This window comes from Cyrtonyx montezumae, unplaced genomic scaffold (assembly GCF_038088225.1).
Source record: "Cyrtonyx montezumae isolate F1298 unplaced genomic scaffold, pur_monq_1.0 scaffold_13, whole genome shotgun sequence".
NCBI classification, from domain to species: domain Eukaryota; kingdom Metazoa; phylum Chordata; class Aves; order Galliformes; family Odontophoridae; genus Cyrtonyx; species Cyrtonyx montezumae.
In genome coordinates, this window is record NW_027071859.1 from 17,736,632 (window position 1) to 17,753,988 (window position 17,357).

The 17,357-nt window shown below is 35.0% G+C and overlaps 2 protein-coding genes across 2 annotated transcripts in view; one reads left to right on the forward strand and one right to left on the reverse strand.

Moving 5' to 3' along the window:
- The window catches only part of PXDN (peroxidasin), a 573,716-nt gene that overhangs the window by 270,545 nt on the left and 285,814 nt on the right, over window positions 1-17,357 (forward strand). The gene's annotated exons all lie outside the window — the stretch shown is intronic.
- SNTG2 (syntrophin gamma 2) overlaps window positions 1-17,357 on the reverse strand; it is a 221,909-nt gene that overhangs the window by 19,371 nt on the left and 185,181 nt on the right. The window contains exons 13-14 of the mRNA XM_065730780.1: window positions 11,661-11,732; window positions 7,254-7,463 (exon numbers count right to left, since the gene is read on the reverse strand). Of these exons, the coding sequence (XP_065586852.1) occupies window positions 7,254-7,463; window positions 11,661-11,732 (282 nt within the window). The remainder of the gene's footprint in view (window positions 1-7,253; window positions 7,464-11,660; window positions 11,733-17,357) is intronic.

Sequence of the window (17,357 nt, forward strand, 5' to 3'; positions counted from 1 at the left end):
TCGTGTAAAGATTTTCAAAAGAGAGGATTTTTTTTTTCATTTGTTTTGCTTTGCTTTCACCATCAATAAAGTAGTTGTAGATTCATCACCCTTAAGAACATACAGTGAATGGAGGAAAATGTTAAAGCATAAAGTAAGAAGCTTGTGGACTAATGATATTCTGATACATGCCACTTTCATGCCTGTCATCTTTCATAACTGTGGAACACTGCTCATATTCACAGATGGAAATAGAGATTGGCGTAACAGACCAATATGGAAATGGAATTAATTGTTGCTTATAGAACAGAAAAATAATTGATTAATTGCATTTGTTTTAACTGCTGCTGCTTTTTTAAAAGAACTATACTTAAGGGATTTTAGAACTACCATACTTTTGGACAGAAAATTGAAAGCTTCATGTAGGACTCTTACAGAAATAAAGTTCTGGGTTTGCATGCAGAATTACTCTCAATAATCATTCCTGCATTTATCCAGGAACAAACATAACCAGTGACCATTTCTGAGTCCCAAAGAGTCAGTCTGACTTACACATTCAACATTATGAACCTCAAGAACTGTCCGTTGCTAAATCTTGGGAAAAAAGGAAATGTTAAAAATGCATACAAAACAAACAAACAAGCAAAAGAAAAATATGAAACATCCAGGGAAATAGATACATGTTAGTCCAACTATTATCAGTGAAAACATGTTATACATTTATGCTTATTATACAGTTTTTGGATTTCCAAACATAATCCCCATTACATGGATTTAAGTGAGATATTACATCATTTATATATAAAAAAAAAAATATATATTTGTTATTTTTGATGTACTTTTCTGAAAGGAGGGACGTGTATCATTCCAGAAACATGAATTTTACACTTGTTATCCCTTATGTATGGAGATACACTTATACTCCTGTCTTCAGATAATGCATGCCCATACTGGTATGTCACAGAATTAGTAAGAAAGCTAGTAAAAGCAATAGTCTTTTATTTTTGAAGACTACAAGAAAAAATTGAAAAAAGAAAAATGACTCCATCTGACAGTCATTAATTGTTTTTCACTGTTGAGGATGTAAGCTGAGAGGAGGTGTGCTTGCTGGAATTTGTGAGAGATGACTGAGTTTCTAGTTGTTATTGAGAGAACTACACAACCTACCTTTATCCACTGCAAAGCTATTTTTATCACCAACCTCAGGAAAATACTTCTTAATAGCGCTATTACTTCCTTCCAACTTTCTATTTGCCTACTTCTGCTGCATCTTTAATGCCACCTGTTCAAGTTATTCCATCAAATATAATATTTTTTCCCAGAAGTAAATACAGATACCTTTAGCACAAGGATTCACCTACTATCACTATTTGAAAATAAATAAATTTATTTACTGACACTTAATTTCACAGTTTTGTAGAAGGCCCTGTCTACAAGTATTTGCAGCATCAAATACATCTTTAAGATAGATGAAGGGGAAGTGATATTGTGAGGGGAATCTCTTCCTGCTTTATTGCATTCTTCCTGTCATTTAAAACAGCAATTCACCAAAAAAAACAACAACAACAAAAAAGTTTAAAATATCATACCTTTGAACATATCATAAACATTACAATTTCTTTTCATAAACTAAGGACAGGTGAACCTCAGAAATATTATTTTTATAAAAGTATCAAAAACAAAGCACATGTATAGTTAAAAACAGCTATGCCAAAGACAAAATTCAAAAGACCCTAGAAAGCTAATAGCATGAAGCCACATTTAAATAAGATAGGCTGAAATGACACAGTGATATTCGACTGCCACCATGAATCTTGTCCAATCATTTATTAATAAAAATGAATTTCTTACTGCAATTATGGTCCTTATCCAAAAGAAAGAATTTTTATGGACAATCTAACCTACAGGTTATAACAATTAATTTTCTGAATACTGAAATGCCAATTCTCTCTCTATGGCTGGGATTAATCTATGTAATGTTGAGTTGCAGCTCAATCATGCTGCTCTTAACATCTATCTGAAAAACAGGACATGCAGAATTTATGTTCTGAAGGAAGAAAAAGAATAACAAAGTCAGAAAGACTTTCCACTGCTGGAGAGTAACCACACCACTTTATATTCTACTGACCTCACTTTATATTCTACAGACACTGAGGTTTTCAGCAAACTTGAATATATACAACTGAGGAAGAGAAAATTAATATGAGAACACACAGATACTTAAACGCTGTAATCATGATTCTAATTGAATGTCTCTAATGGAGGTTTCAAACAGGCTAAATCATGTCTGGAAGAAATACTCATGTATTTAGTAGCAATTGGTCTAGTGGTTTGTTGGATTAAAATGACAAAAGGTAATTGCATAAGCAAACATCTCTAAATTTTGAGACTGCTAGAATGCAATAAAAGTTTTGAGATTTTGCAATAAACTCTTCAGAAATTGAATCAGCAACAGAATGAGTTAATCTCCACACTTATTGCACTTCATTTTAATGATACATTATCTGGTTTTGTATGCACGATAAGTAGGATAACTTATATGTTGTTCAAAGAGACGTATCATCATTATTTGAAGATTTCATGTAAGAAAATATTTTATGCATACTCAGCATTATGAATCCCTCCTTGATGCCCAGCAATTTTTAGGGAGAATCCTTAATTTTTTTTCTTTGAAGAACTGTATTCCTTTACAAAAAAGCAGAAGAGACAGCATCATCATAACAAAAAATCATTTTGGTCACCCTTTCAGTCCAAAGAGACAATTGGAAGTGTTGTAAGAGAGTGCTTGCAATTCTCTTTAGGATTTCAGAGGCCTGGAATTTTAGAAAAGCTGATTCAACAGCTGAGCTAGTAGTCCTATTCTTGGAATGCTGCGCTAATTCAATGCTGGGATACACTGCTCTTTCTCGTGTAAACACCTTTAGGTTGCCTGGGTGCTCACTAATCAACACATATCAGATCAAGTTTTCATTTGTGCTAAATAACGTAAATATGTTTATGACTGGAGAAGGTCTATATTCTTAATTCATATTTTCTCAAACCACTGGTCTAGTTCACTTGAATCCACACATTCAGCAAATAAATTATTTATGTAATAGTCCAGAGGTGCTTTGAATTACAGATTAACTCAAAATCAATAGAACTTCTCTGTCCTCATACCTCAAAATATTTCCTTTAGAATAAAATGTTTATGAGGTCTGCTCTGAAAGAAATGCCTCCTATTTCTGTGTAAGACCAAAACATCAGAGGAAGATGTTGGTGGTATGGCAATAGAAATGGAACTTTCCCATCAATGTTCCTTTTCATTTTGTTGCCTTTCGACAGACTGCAGCAAGAGGGGCAGTTTGACACAATGCCATCTGACTTGGAAGTGTGCATGAAGCAAAGGTGTGCAACTGATTTCCCCTCTCATGAGGAAAAAACTGCACATTCTGCAACTCTTACTCAATGTTTACAGAGACCAAACAGTGGATGTGAGCACAGTGAGGTGGTGTGTTTCAGCAGTGGTGACACCAAGAGTGGGTCAACTCTGCTGGTGTAGATTTTTACATGGGGCATGCAGGTTCTTGATAACTGCTAGCAAAAATGCATAACTACTGACCAGGTTAAAAAAATAGTGTTATGCAGCTGAGGATTTGCTCTATCAAATAGTGTTACTGTGCTCTTTTTATCTGATGAAGCAACCTACACAATTAAGGGTGAGCATAATCATACTTGGGCTGTAGTGACCATGCTGTGGATGAGGCCACAATCACAGAATCATGAAATCACCAAGGTTGGAAAAGATCTACAAAATCATCCAGTCCAACTGCACACCTATCACCAATAGTTATCTTTCAACCATATCTCTCAACAAAATGTCAGAAAGTTCCTTAAATACCTCTAGGGTTGGTGACTCCACCACCTCCCTGGGCAGCCTATTCCAGTGCCTGACCATATTTTCAGAAAAGTATTTCATAGTATCCAGTCTGAATTTCCCCCAGTGCAACTAGAAGCCATTCTCTCTTGTCTTATCACTAATTAAGAGAGAGAAGAAGCTGACCCTCAGCTCACTACAGCCTCCCTTCAGGTAGTTATAGAGAGCAATATGGTATCCCCCTTCAGCCTCCTCTTCTCCAGACTAACAGTCCCAGCTCCCTCAGCCATTCTTCATAGGGCCTGTGCTCCAGACCCCTCACAAGCTTCTTTGCCCTTCTCTGGACACACTCCAGGGCTTCGATGTCTTTCTTGCAATGAGGGGCCGAAAACTGAACACGGTACTCAAGGTGTAGCTTCACCAGTGCTGAGTACAGGGGGACAATTACTTCCCTGCTCCTGCTGGCAACACTATGTCTAATACAAGCCAGGATGCCATTGGCTTTTTTAGCCACTTGTGCATAATGCTGGCTCACATTCAGCCCTGTATCAACTAATACCCCCAGGTCTGTTTTGTCTACAGGTCTTCCAGCCACTCTGCCCCAAGCCTGTAGTGTTACCTGGGGTTGTTGTAGCCAAAGTACAGAACCCAGCACTTGGTCTTGTTGTACCTCAACCCACTGGCTTCAGCCCAGTGATCCCACTGTAGGACCTCACGACTCCCAGGCAGATTGACACATCCAGCCAACTTGGGCCATCAGCAAACTTACTGAGGGTGAACTCAGTGCCCACATCTAGGTCATCAATACAGATAGTGAATAGGACAGGCCCCAGTACCGACCCCTGGGGAACACCACTTGTGACCAGTAGCCAGCTGGATTTAACTCCATTCACCACCACTCTCTGGGCATGGCCGTCCATCCAGTTTCTACCCAGCAAAGAGTGTACTTGCCCAAGCCACGGGCTGCCAACTTCTGCAGGAGAATACTGTGGGAGGCAGTGTCAAAGGCTTTGCTGAAGTCTAGGTAGACTACATCAAAAGCCTTTCCCTCATCCGCCAGGTTAGTCATTAGATCATAGAAGGAGATCAGACTGGTCAAACAGAACCTTCCCTTCATGAACTCATGTTGGCTAGGCCTCATCCCCTGGTTGTCCTGCACATGCCACATGATCTCCCTCAAGACAATCTGCTCCATAAACTAGCCTGATCTCAGTGCCAGGGAAACAGGCTGGTAGTTCCCCAGATCCTTCCTGTGACCCTTCTTGTAGATGGGAGTCACACTGGCAAGCCACCAGGTTTTTTGGACCTCACCAATTGACCAGGAGCGCTGACAGTTGATGGAAAGCAGCTCGGCTATCACCTTTGCCAGTTTCCTCAGCACTCTTGGGTAAACCTCATCCATCCCCACGGACTTGTGGCAGTCCAGTTGGAGTAGTAGGTCTCTGACTGTTTCCTCCTGAATTGTAGGAGGTTTATTCTGCTCCCCAACCAAGACTTCCAGGTCAGAGAGTGAAGTACCCTGAGGATAACTTTTAAAGACAGATGTAAAGAAGGCATTGAGAACCTCAGCCTTTTCCTTATCCTCAGTGGTCGTGTTCCCAGCCTCGTGCAGTAAAGAATGGAGATTCTCCTTGGTCATCCTCTTACTGTTGATATATCTGTGCAGGAGTTTCTTGTTCCCTTTTACCCCAGCGGCCAGGTCGATCTCAAGGAATATGGGCCTGGCAAAGAGCAGAGTCAAGACTCTTCAGAAGAGAATTTCCATCTTAAGGAATTATTAAATGAGATCCACTGGAGCACTGTACTTAGGGATGTAAGAACAGAGCAGCATTGGCAGCTCTGTAAGGAAACCCTTCTGGTGAGCTCAAGAGCTCTCCATCCCCAAGCGTATGAAATCAAGCAGAAGTGGCAGGAAACCAGCATGGTTAAGCAAGGACCTGCTGCTTAAATTGAGAGATGAGAAGGAAATACAGAGGCAGAGGAAGTGGGGATACGTGTCCTAGGATGAATACAGGGATGTCATCTGGACATGCAGTGGTAGGATCAGGAAAGCCAAGTTATAGGTGGAACTGCACTTGGCAAGGGATGTTAAAAATAACAAGGGATTTTATAGGTATATTGGTCAGAAGAGACAGGCAAAGGAGAATGCACCCCTCTGAGAAATGAGAAGGGAGAACTGACTTCAACAGATATGGAAAAGGCTGAGCTCTTTGTCTCAATCTTTACTGGCAATCAGACTTTCCATACCTCTCACATGTCTGAACCTCTAGGTTCATGGGAAGAAAATCACTCTCAAAAGCAGATAAAGTTAGAGACAGCCTCATGGGACTGAATGCATACAAGTCTATTGGAGCTAGCTACGTATTAGGGGGAAATTCTCTACTCAGAGGATGGTGAGGCACTGGTACAGGCTGCCCAAAGAAGTTGTAGATGCCCTTTTCCTGGAAGTGTTCAAAGCCAGGTTGCCCTGAGCAGCCTGATCTAGTGGGTGGCAATCCTGCCCATTGGAAGGGGGTTAAGAATTAGACATTCTTTAAGGTCCTTTCCAACCCAAGCCACTCTATGATTCTATAATGGGACTTTCTTATCTTGCTGAAGTAACCTCACTGATTCTAATGGAAGCGTAATGGAAGCACCATAATAGACACACATTTATGGAGCAATACCAGTTACATTAATGTTAAAAATTAAACAACCTAATAAGGAGAGCACCTTCAGCACTAAAAAATGATTGGCTTTAGAAAGTTTGACTAGGCAGTAAAAAGTGATAATCCACTGTGTTACTTAATGAATTTAAAAATTAATGTGACTAACTTTCCTCTTTTACTCTGATTCTTCAAATTTTTCCAGTGCTAATTTTCAATTAACGACATAAAAGCAAATTATTTATTTTTTTAAATTGAACCATAACATAAAGCAACAAATTTATCTTAGGCAAATCATAGAATCATGGGGGTTGGAAGGGACCTCAAGAGATCATCGAGTCCAACCCCCCCTGCCAAAGCAGGTTCCCTAAAAAGAATTAAAAATAGAAATAAATAGAAATAGAATATAAAACAAATAGTATAGTAAATATAAATAAGCTTTATAGAAGAAAATGTTTGAAGTAGTCTACAAAATCTCCAAGCAATAAAACATATCAATTTCCAATTTTTTGTAATCAAGGTCAAATCATACACTTGAAAATTCTATTTTTAAAACATTATATACTCTGATTTTATTACATGGGCATGGAGAGATAAATATTGCTGCAATGAAGCACTTAGAGTCTTTCTGTGCACAAAAATGTATTCAGATCCTCATTAAAGATGCTCATCAATCTCATGCATTCACTGAACAGACAAATTATCTAAATATATTTTATACTTCTTTTTTACTGAAAAAAATGGCTCTAGGGTTTACATTATTCATTACTTACACCAGTTCTTTGAACTTCCAAGAAAATTGCTCTTTGAAATGATTTTTCCCAAACTGCCAACTCGCTGCCCAGCTCTACGTTGAAACAATGACTCTTGCCATGTCCAACCGTAACACTGAAACAATAGGGCCTGTGGTCTTCAAAATCAACGTCCTGATGAATACCAAAATACAAGTTCGCTTGTAGCCAGCAATCATCAGCAAGCCAGAGCTGAAAGACATGTTTCAGAATATGATTCTTCATGTAGCAGAACAAATAAAGCAACATTGTCCTTTCTAAGTGGCAGATACTTGGATATGTTATGTTATTACCATTTTGAAGAAACTTTCTGACAATTAAGCAATATTTGCAAAATTCCCTCTTTGCTTCTTATTCATTCCACCTAGTATCATGTAATCTAAGCTACTTCAGTAGTTAAAGATTACTGTCAAACTTATCTAAGCAACATGTACACAATTTAAAAGAAGCTTGTACAATATATTGTTTATAGTGAGAAGAAAGAACATTTCTTAATTGTTTGAATACACTTGAAGAACTGTCTACAAGTCTAACAGATGAATATAACTACTGCATTCTAACTAGATTTCAATCTCCTAAATGCCCATGAATCCAGTACTATACCAATCATACAACAAATCGTTCAGGAAATAATGATGTGAGCTTTCAAATACCCCCTAATAGCTTCCAGTACTGCTCTGCTATTACAAGGGGAATGAAATGGGATCCTGCCATCATCTTCAGGATGAAGAAAATGAGAAATTTCACATTAGTCTTTCATCATGACAAACATCCTTGTAAAAGAAGGTTTTGTAACTGAAAACAAACTTTCTCACAAGAAGCTTCCCTAATATTTCAAGTAACTAGCATGAAGAAAAAAAAAAATTAAATCTTTCACAGTGAGTACTTTCAATTTTTTTTAGTTTATATTTATCAGGGGCTTTTTCCATCTCAATTTCTCTAAAATGATGTGGAGCAGAAAAGACTGAAAAACCATGAAGAAATTTACAAATGGAATCTTATTTCTCATTTTGTAAAGTCAATTGCAATCAGAATTTTATTTCTCTAGCACTCCACACTAAGTTTGGGAGAGCTGACTCAGATTAAGCAGATCTGAGGTAAAAGCAGTAACGTTGGAGTGGACATAGCTGGCTTTGAAAAGATCAGAATGTAGCTCTTTATTGGCACCTAAGTCCTAGAATCTCAGTCAAAGATTCTTTAGATTTCCAATTTATTTTTTACAAGAGTTCTAATTGTATATCATAGTCTAGCAAAGCTTGGAAATTTTGTGCACATAAAAACAATCTAACAACTGGGATTTGAGAATCCAAGTGTAACCTAAAATACTAAAAGACAAATGTTTAAAAGTACAGGGTCTTGCATCCTTCCTGTTTTAGATGCACAGACTACTAACTTCACAGGACAGCAGTGAAGATCCACTTTTAGTAAGAAAAAGTAGAGAAAAAAAATTATTAAGCAGTGCAGTTTTCCCTGTGTACTGCTCTCGTATTCGTAAGATCAAAATATTTCAGACAGGAACTGAAAATTCTGTTTGTGCTGGTGAATTAAGCTGGCATATCTAAATTTACGTAATTTAATTGCCTAATCTGTTAAATTATGGATATTTGAGGGGATACCTCAGAGGCAGTATATAATTCTACCAGGGTACATGAGACTTTGTTCTCAAAAAGAGGCCCTACAGCCAGCATAGGAGAAAACAGACTTTAAGCAGTTCAAAGCTACTTTCTGGTACTCCTCTGCACTAGTAAAAAGGAAACTGAAATGAAATAATTGCATGCCATCTTGTGTTCAGTACCTATGGAGTAACAAGTATTAAGCCTACATGTACTTCAATACATCCCCTGGCTGTTAGACTAATTATTTTTGTTGTATACTTTCGTATTTAGAAAAGTGATTTTGTGAAATACTATGCAATAAAAGAAATTCAAACGTTTTGAAGACAGGTTGCTTTAAAAAATACATCTAATCTTATCACTCCCAAAAAATACTGTTTTTCCCTCAGAGTTCAAGTAAATACAGAGCATGAAGCAAATTTAGGAGGAAATACATGAGATACATTTTCAGTAACCTGGCTATTATCATTAAATGTTGGTGCATATGAATTTTAATTCACATATTTGCATATCGTTGCGAATTGAAGTATGTATTTATATGCATGCATACACACATAATCTTAAAATACAGAAAAAGTTTGGTTATAATATGCCCTTCTCATATTGGATACTTATTTTGTATTTTTAACTCTTAATGCTTAATGAACATAGGTGAGACACTTACAGTTGAGTAAGAGGTGCACCTTCCCTTTAAAACACAAAAAGCACTCTCCACCACGGCTTTGCAGTAGTTTTAACCAGCTCCTGAAAATCCTTAAAAACACTCTCCCAATCTGTGGTTTTTACAATATAAACTCCACCTTTCAGTCTACAATATAGAAACTAATCTCTTGAGAATTTTTCCATCTTTTTGGATTTGTTCAGTTTGCCTCACTGCCATTTATATCAAAGAATCAACAGAAAAGATGTTAAAGTGCTGAATTTGAGTTTTTCACTTTAGTTAATGTATTCATGAAGACTAACAATTAAGCATTAATTTATTAAAATGTCAAGAACATTAAAGAGTTGAATCCTTGGTAGTTTACTTCCCATTTCTTTTTCTTAATGAAAAAATATCACAGAATGGGATTTAAGGATAAACTATCCTTGAAATTACGAGGATATTTAAAAAAGGACTTTCAAATCAGTAGTAACATTTCAAAAAGAAAAGAGCAAAAGCATAACCCACAGCAGAGAAAACCTTTTCAAAAAGCATGAGTATTTGTTTCATTGTTGCCCAAAATATCTATCTGGATAATGTAAATTCTAAGAAAATTTAAGAAGACGGAATAAATAATCAGGGTCAGATACTCTGCTGCTGTCTCAGTGATGGTTGGGATCTTCATACCCATGATCAGTCATGGTCATATTAACCTACATCATCAAGAGCAGGGTTGAGCTCCGGGCTGTGCTCTGGAGCTCAGCTCTGGTCTGGAACTCCAGGAGTGTCAGGCTTCTCAGTAAGGCACTGGCCAAGACCCTTGCCTCTCTCACTTCTGTCAGAAAAGGGAATCACCCCTTCCTGTCTGAGGAAGAGACCGGCTGAGACAGGCTGAGACCTCTCTCTCTATATATATATTTTGTCTGTGCACTCCTTATTCTGTTGTTTGTAACTTCATCGTCTTTTTAGTTTATTTATTTCTAAATTAGAATCCTCAAAATTGATGTAGGAAATATAACACTGCTGTGGAAAGTCAGCTTGGGACAAGCAGTTTGAGCAGCCAGGACATAGAAACTCCCTGTCACTCCTTTTTCCAAACAATCTGGTCATTGAGTGCAACAGCTAACAACACTCTTTGTGCTGAACTGGGAGGAATGCTACTGTCGAGTCTTTCCTTTTGTACACTGTCCCAATTAACTGTTTTGCACCAGAGAAGCATCCACAAGAAGTACTCCATTAACTGAGCAGTTCTCCTTTGTTAAGCCAGGATCTGTACAGGTAACAGCAACATTCCTTCTCCACAACAGCACACAGCTCAAAGGAGCAACACCAGAGGGAAGGACAGCAGCTGGTGAGAACTAGAGTTTGTTTGCAATTTTTCATTGAAGCAACATAACAGGAGATAGAATTTTCTTTTTTCTTCCTTGAGAATGTTTTCGGTTTTTCTTTGTAAGGAATATTTCTTATCTAGATCTGCAAAGCTGTTTTTGATTAGCTGATAGAGAATGAAATTAACCTATCTCATGCAACTACTTAGAAAATATCTTTTGTAAGTCAATTATTTAAATGGACCAATAAGGTTTGCTCTAAATCCTTCCTTGCTATAAGCTAGACAGAAAACATGATGTTACCTCTAGATGGTGGAAAAAATAAAGCACTTTATGGTGCACAAATGGACATTGTTGCCCCTTTGATGGTAATAACAACTATCACGTTATCAAATCAAGAATGGGAGCATTGTATACTTCTTATTACTCAAATAAAAGCATCTTTATGTAGAAAACATTCCTCATTACATTCACTTAAAAATCTAAGTTACTAGGAAAATAACATTATCCAGCTTCATTATGATTAGCTGACTATCAGTATTTCATGTCTAATTTTCACATGGAAAAAAACCCAAAACACTCTTCATTTTAGGAGAACTTAAGAAACTTGCTCACTTGGAGCTTAATCCATTTTCCATATTCTTTTATAATCTTTTTTGTACTGCAACAATTACTGCAAAAAGGTTCTATTACAACAAACAAACTACTTGAATGTTAGTTACTCGTAACTGAGATTAAACTGATCTCAACATCAACAGGAAGAGGCAAGCTTTCTTTATAAGATAATTGTAATTGTTTGGAAACCTACCTTGTGAATTTTAAATAGAACCTCACAGAGGTTATACATTTTTTCAGCTCGTACCCAGTCTAGTGTGCTTACCTATAATATCAAAATACAACATTAAGAACAAATTCCTCTTCATTCTAAAATAATTTAAAGATGAAGAAAATATCAAGATTTCACCAATCATTATTCTATCATACACTTTAAATATGAACAACTGTTAACTACATTTAATAACCAGCATTTAGAAAATAGCATTCAAGTTTTTTTTTTTTTTTTTTTTTTTTTTCAGAAACAGTATCTACATGAGTCTTACTATAATTAAAAGGTATTATATAATTAGATTTCTTTTCAATTATCACTAAAGTACGATGGAAACCTCTTTGTAATCTCTGTGGTCAGATAAATATTAATATTTATTTTCGCTGTGCTAACATACAGAACCTTCTCAAATACAGAGGTACTCAGCTGCATATCTCAATTTAATAAAAAGTTTAGCATAAGCAGACCAAGATGTGTTCATAAATACATGATTCAGTTGACATACACTAGGAAAAAAAATCTGAAAAGGTTTACGTTTCTACAATATTTGAAATTAAAAAGCTTGTCAGCTGTGCACATAACAATGAATACTAATAAATGGATTTTATTTTCTTTTGGCTTTGTTACTTTATCTTGTTCACATTACAGGCTATTAAAATTTGACAGTTGGAACGACAGTTGAAGATTTTTCCTTAAGACTAGGTCACAGCATACTCTGCTAATCTATTTTCTATTAAAAACAGTATCTAGCCCACATAACAAAAGAAAAAGAGAACCTATGTATGAAAAATTCCAGGTTACATATTTTTGAGCAAAATTCTAAATGTTGGTGAATTAATAGAAATATCTGTATAGATTTATAAAGAATTGGAGTAAACTGAACTCTGAAGATTTTAGCACATGGAAATCAGTGACTGTTAAAACAGCTTGGATGCCTTAAAATACCAGGGAAGATGCAGCTTAGTTTGTTTCCCCTGCCTAGCTTTCCAAGGGAAGAGAGCAGTTCAGCTCTCTGAAAGTATCAGCAATAACAAAACTTAGCTACAGATCATCTGGGTTCTGTGGATAGAACTTAACCAGGAAAGAATGGTGAAAACCTTTACCTGATTATTTCTCTCAGTATACGTAATAGAAAGAACTTCAGCTACAGTACATAAATCTTGCTCCTGCTGGTTTATAGAAACATGACTGATATTTCTATTTACATTTATGTTTATATTTATATTTTTACTTTCGATTGGATTTCATCATCTCCAAATTTCAGTGATAAAATGATGATAATCCACATCACAACAACACTGAAGAAAACTACTGTGACTTCTGGTTATCAAAATGTATTTCACTGAAAACTGTTGGAAGAATAAGGTAAACTTGGTGTTACTTTCTGTCTAATCTTATATGTTTATGTTTTGTTATTCACACTAATTAAAAATACTGAACACTACAATTAGTCCTCTTCTGTATATGTTTCTAAGCAGTGTTTCGGAATTGAATTCTGAAAATGGCAAGTATCTCACCTAAACATAGACACCAGTAATATTTAACTTATCAAATCTTTAAAAAAATATATTATATATATATATACATATATATATATATAATTCTTAAAAAATTAATTGTAGTTTATTTCTATTGGAAAAAAAAGAAAACAAAAAAAGTGGTTTCTTCCTGCTCTCATAGTCCCGTTCCATAAGACTGATGTACAGACCTTGGAAATACTTTTTATCTTCAGAAAGAAGTTTATAACAAATTTATAGTAGATCATTAACTTTTAGATGATTGGATTTAGATGAGATGAATCATCTACTGTGAAAGAAACTGAAGATCTCCAGAAAAGGAAGTTCTACAACCACTTATTTTCAGAATATAAAGGGACTCCTGCTTTAGGGTTCCCAATGTGAAACTTCTTATATTTTATTGGTCAAGAGAGAAGTATCACTTGAATATAATGCGTGCATACATTCTCATATAATGCGTACATACTTTCTCATTGTATTATATTATGAACATTTACTCAATACAAATTAAATATCAAACCATAACCTAATGGCAACTTTCAAAGTTGATTTCAAAGTCAGATTTAAATCTAATAGTAGTTGTCTGAGAAAATTAATTTTAAGCAATTTTTGACATTATACTCGTCATCTATCACATCATGTCAGTGGTTTACAGTTATAAAACCATGACACACCACAAAACCTAACATAGTTTAGTCATATGTTACTATTTCCATTAATCCCTTTCTTCATGTAACGTTCAATATTTTATTTCAGTTTTGCTTTTTTATTTTTGCCATGAGTAAGGAATCACAAAAGATTAAAAACAATTGGAATTGAGAAATTATAAAGCTAATTTAAAAATAAACATTATACTTTTAAATATGTTTATTTACAACAAGTACTGTACACCTTTCTTGATCCTTAACTACGTGACAATATTTTTTAGTTTGACAGTTGATTTGAAAAAAACAATCATTAAGTAAAATAAAATAATTAAAGGACAAGTTGGTTGGGGCCCTGGGCAAGCTAATCTAGTGCCTGATTTAATGGTTGGCAATCTTGTCCATGACATGGGGGTGAGAACCAGGTGATCTTTGGGGACTCTTACAACATAAGCCATTCTATAATGAATAGTACAAGCTTTGACCTATTATTGCTGACCCTCAAAGGGAATCTTCATGCTTCTTATAAAATAAGGTTTACAGCCTCAAATGGTGGCTGGTTCACTATTTGATTTGCTGTTTATGAAACTTCATTTAGTGACACGGTCTATAACCTAAAAACAGGTAGATAGTGCTTAACATTTGATTCTATATTTTGTTTCTATTCCTGTAGATTAATTTAAATTGTTGTAATTCTTCTCTGGTACTAATGATGGGAAATGGTGACACTTCTGTGCTATTAAATTCTTTCTGAACACTCCAGTCTTCTCCTCATTACCTTTGAATTTCTTTCATCTTTTGATTCTCTGTAACCTCTTAAGACATTTTCAGCAGAGATAGCTAGTAATCACAGATCACAACCAGCACCTGTATAAGCCAAGATTTTCTTTTAATGTGACTATCAGAGAAAGACCATCATACCTAAAGCCAAGCGAAACAGACTGAATAGAATGGTGTGCAAGGTCATTTTAAGAAATGGAAACATAACACAAAGGAATACTGGAATCCAAAGACAGCTGACATTGCTATAATTTCCACTTTGGAACAACTGTGGTATGCTTAAGTTTAAAATGTTGTTAATGATCACATGATCACAAATTATTATATAATTATAGTCAACTAGAAAAACTGGAAGGAATCAGAGAAACATTCAGAGGACCAGAGAGATAATAAAACAGAACTACGATATAAAAATAGAAATCTAAAGTTAAAATTTTAAGTCCACAAGAGACTGAAATAAACACAACAAACAATAGCACAATAAACACAGTTACAAAAATGCTAACTATTCAATTATGTACTTTTTAGTGTTTCTTGTAAGCAGTTCATGTTTTCTAAACTAGCACCACAACAGATTTAAGAAACTACACTAAGCTATACAGATCTTCTAGTTTTAATTACTAGAAGTGATCTCAGCAAATATTCCAAATATACTTAGTTTTGGATGTATGTATAAATAATTCTTTTTTTCATAAAAAACTGATATAATTTAAAATACAATGGAAGAAAAAAAAATTAAATGAATATTCCACACACAAGTATTAAACAGCAAACTGGAGAACACTTATTACCTAAAAAAATTCTGTAATGAAACCAATACCAAAATATTTGCTTGATTATTCATACATCAGCACTAAGGATTATACTATGTATACAGGAAATAATGGTCTGCATTTAACTGAGCATCCAATCCACCTAGAAGTATCAAAATTGTAGAGGTAAAAGATGAAACACTTATAGGCTGATATAGTTTATTTCACTGCCCTCTTTAACAATGTGAAAAAATGAGCCAAATATAACTTAAAAATTACGAAGAGATTTTTAAAAACACAATACATCAAGAAATGGCCTTGAGATGAACTGTGATACAGCACTGTAAGATAGCTAAAGATTTCTAAACCATCTAAAACTAAATGCGACAAAGCATAGACCAAATAGCAGTCAGATCTTAGCAATAAAATGAAAAAAAAAGAGTTAGTTAATCAGAAGCATCCATAGTCAAGTCTATGCCTCACAACTCATTTCTTCCTGTTTCCTGTTATTTTACATTGGCATTATGTATAGTGTGCATTTACAAGTACTTGGAAATGCACATGGCAGTTCTTTTTCACATACAAAATGCTGCTAAATTATGAATGATGCTCTGCAACTTTTTTCAAAGATTAAACAGATAAAATACAGTACATTAGTTTCATAACTTTTTTTTTTCCTGTTACTGCCATGCTACTGTTGAATTTATTCTTTTTCTGAATTTTCTGATTGCCCATTATTCTAATGTCAGTGCCATTTAATCACAGTGAAAGACAGTTTTGTAATTAAGGATAACACAATTCCAAAGCAATGTCTACTTTAAGACATGAATTTTAAACACAATATTGAACCATAGTAAAACATAAAAAATCAAATGAGTTCAGTCTTCCCAAACATACAGCACATACTCAATAAGAACAAATCATTTCAGTTATCTGGAAATTTTTAATCACATTAAAAAAAAAAGTTTACTTCAAGTGACAATTCTGAACAATGCCTTAATTTCTTCTAGGATATAAATTCAGAACCATTTCAAGATCCGAAAATTGGCAGAAATACATGAGATACTTTTAGAATGTATTAAAATACTCCTTGTATATTAGCACTTCCAAAAGAATAATTCCTATTTCTGCCATGGTATTTTTCATATGTGCAGTTTTCAGAAGTGTGTCATATTTCAAATACAGCAATCTGTAATTTAAGTCTGCAAGTTTTTAAAATACAGTTACATGATCCACTTTAAGGGTGGATAAAAACATTCTCTCTTAAGCAAAATTTTCTTGATATTTATTTTTAATATAATGGTTCCATATTTTTAGAAGAACTATGAGAGATATGGTGGAAACAGGTTATAAATAGAATATTACTTTTCATAGATTCCTTCATATTACAGAACTGACATTTGGTCTACACTTCTCTTGATTTTTGTGCATGGATAACCATACATTTCCCATTCTTATGGAAGTTAGCAGCTGTATTTCCACTCATGATCCTCTACACACAAAGAGAAAGAGTAAAAATTATACAAGATGCTTTCATAACCAGTTGCGAATTTATGAGTGAGGGCATTACAAATAAAAATAACTGTACAATTTGCAGATCTTCTACTCAGCATACACTACTGTGATTCACTACATTGATTTATTACACAAATAGCAGTACAATCAGAGCAACACCTCTAAAATAAAACATAATCAGAAACTCTTATCTTCTAAAGATCAGACAAGTTAAAATATTTTATTTTTGCAACAAAACAATCCCATATTTCATCTTTCATTCATCACAATAATTGAAAAAAACCTCTGTAGAATAAATGTTAAGAGCAGTACCATTAAATATCTATAAAAATAGTGAAGCAACTCTCTCCATGATTTCGTCTGGAGATGCTATATTTCCAGCTACAAAGCTGGAATGCAATATAGAACTGGTGTCTGCGTGCAGTATTTGCTGGCAGTTTCTTGGGGGCCCTGGGATCTCAACACAGGGTC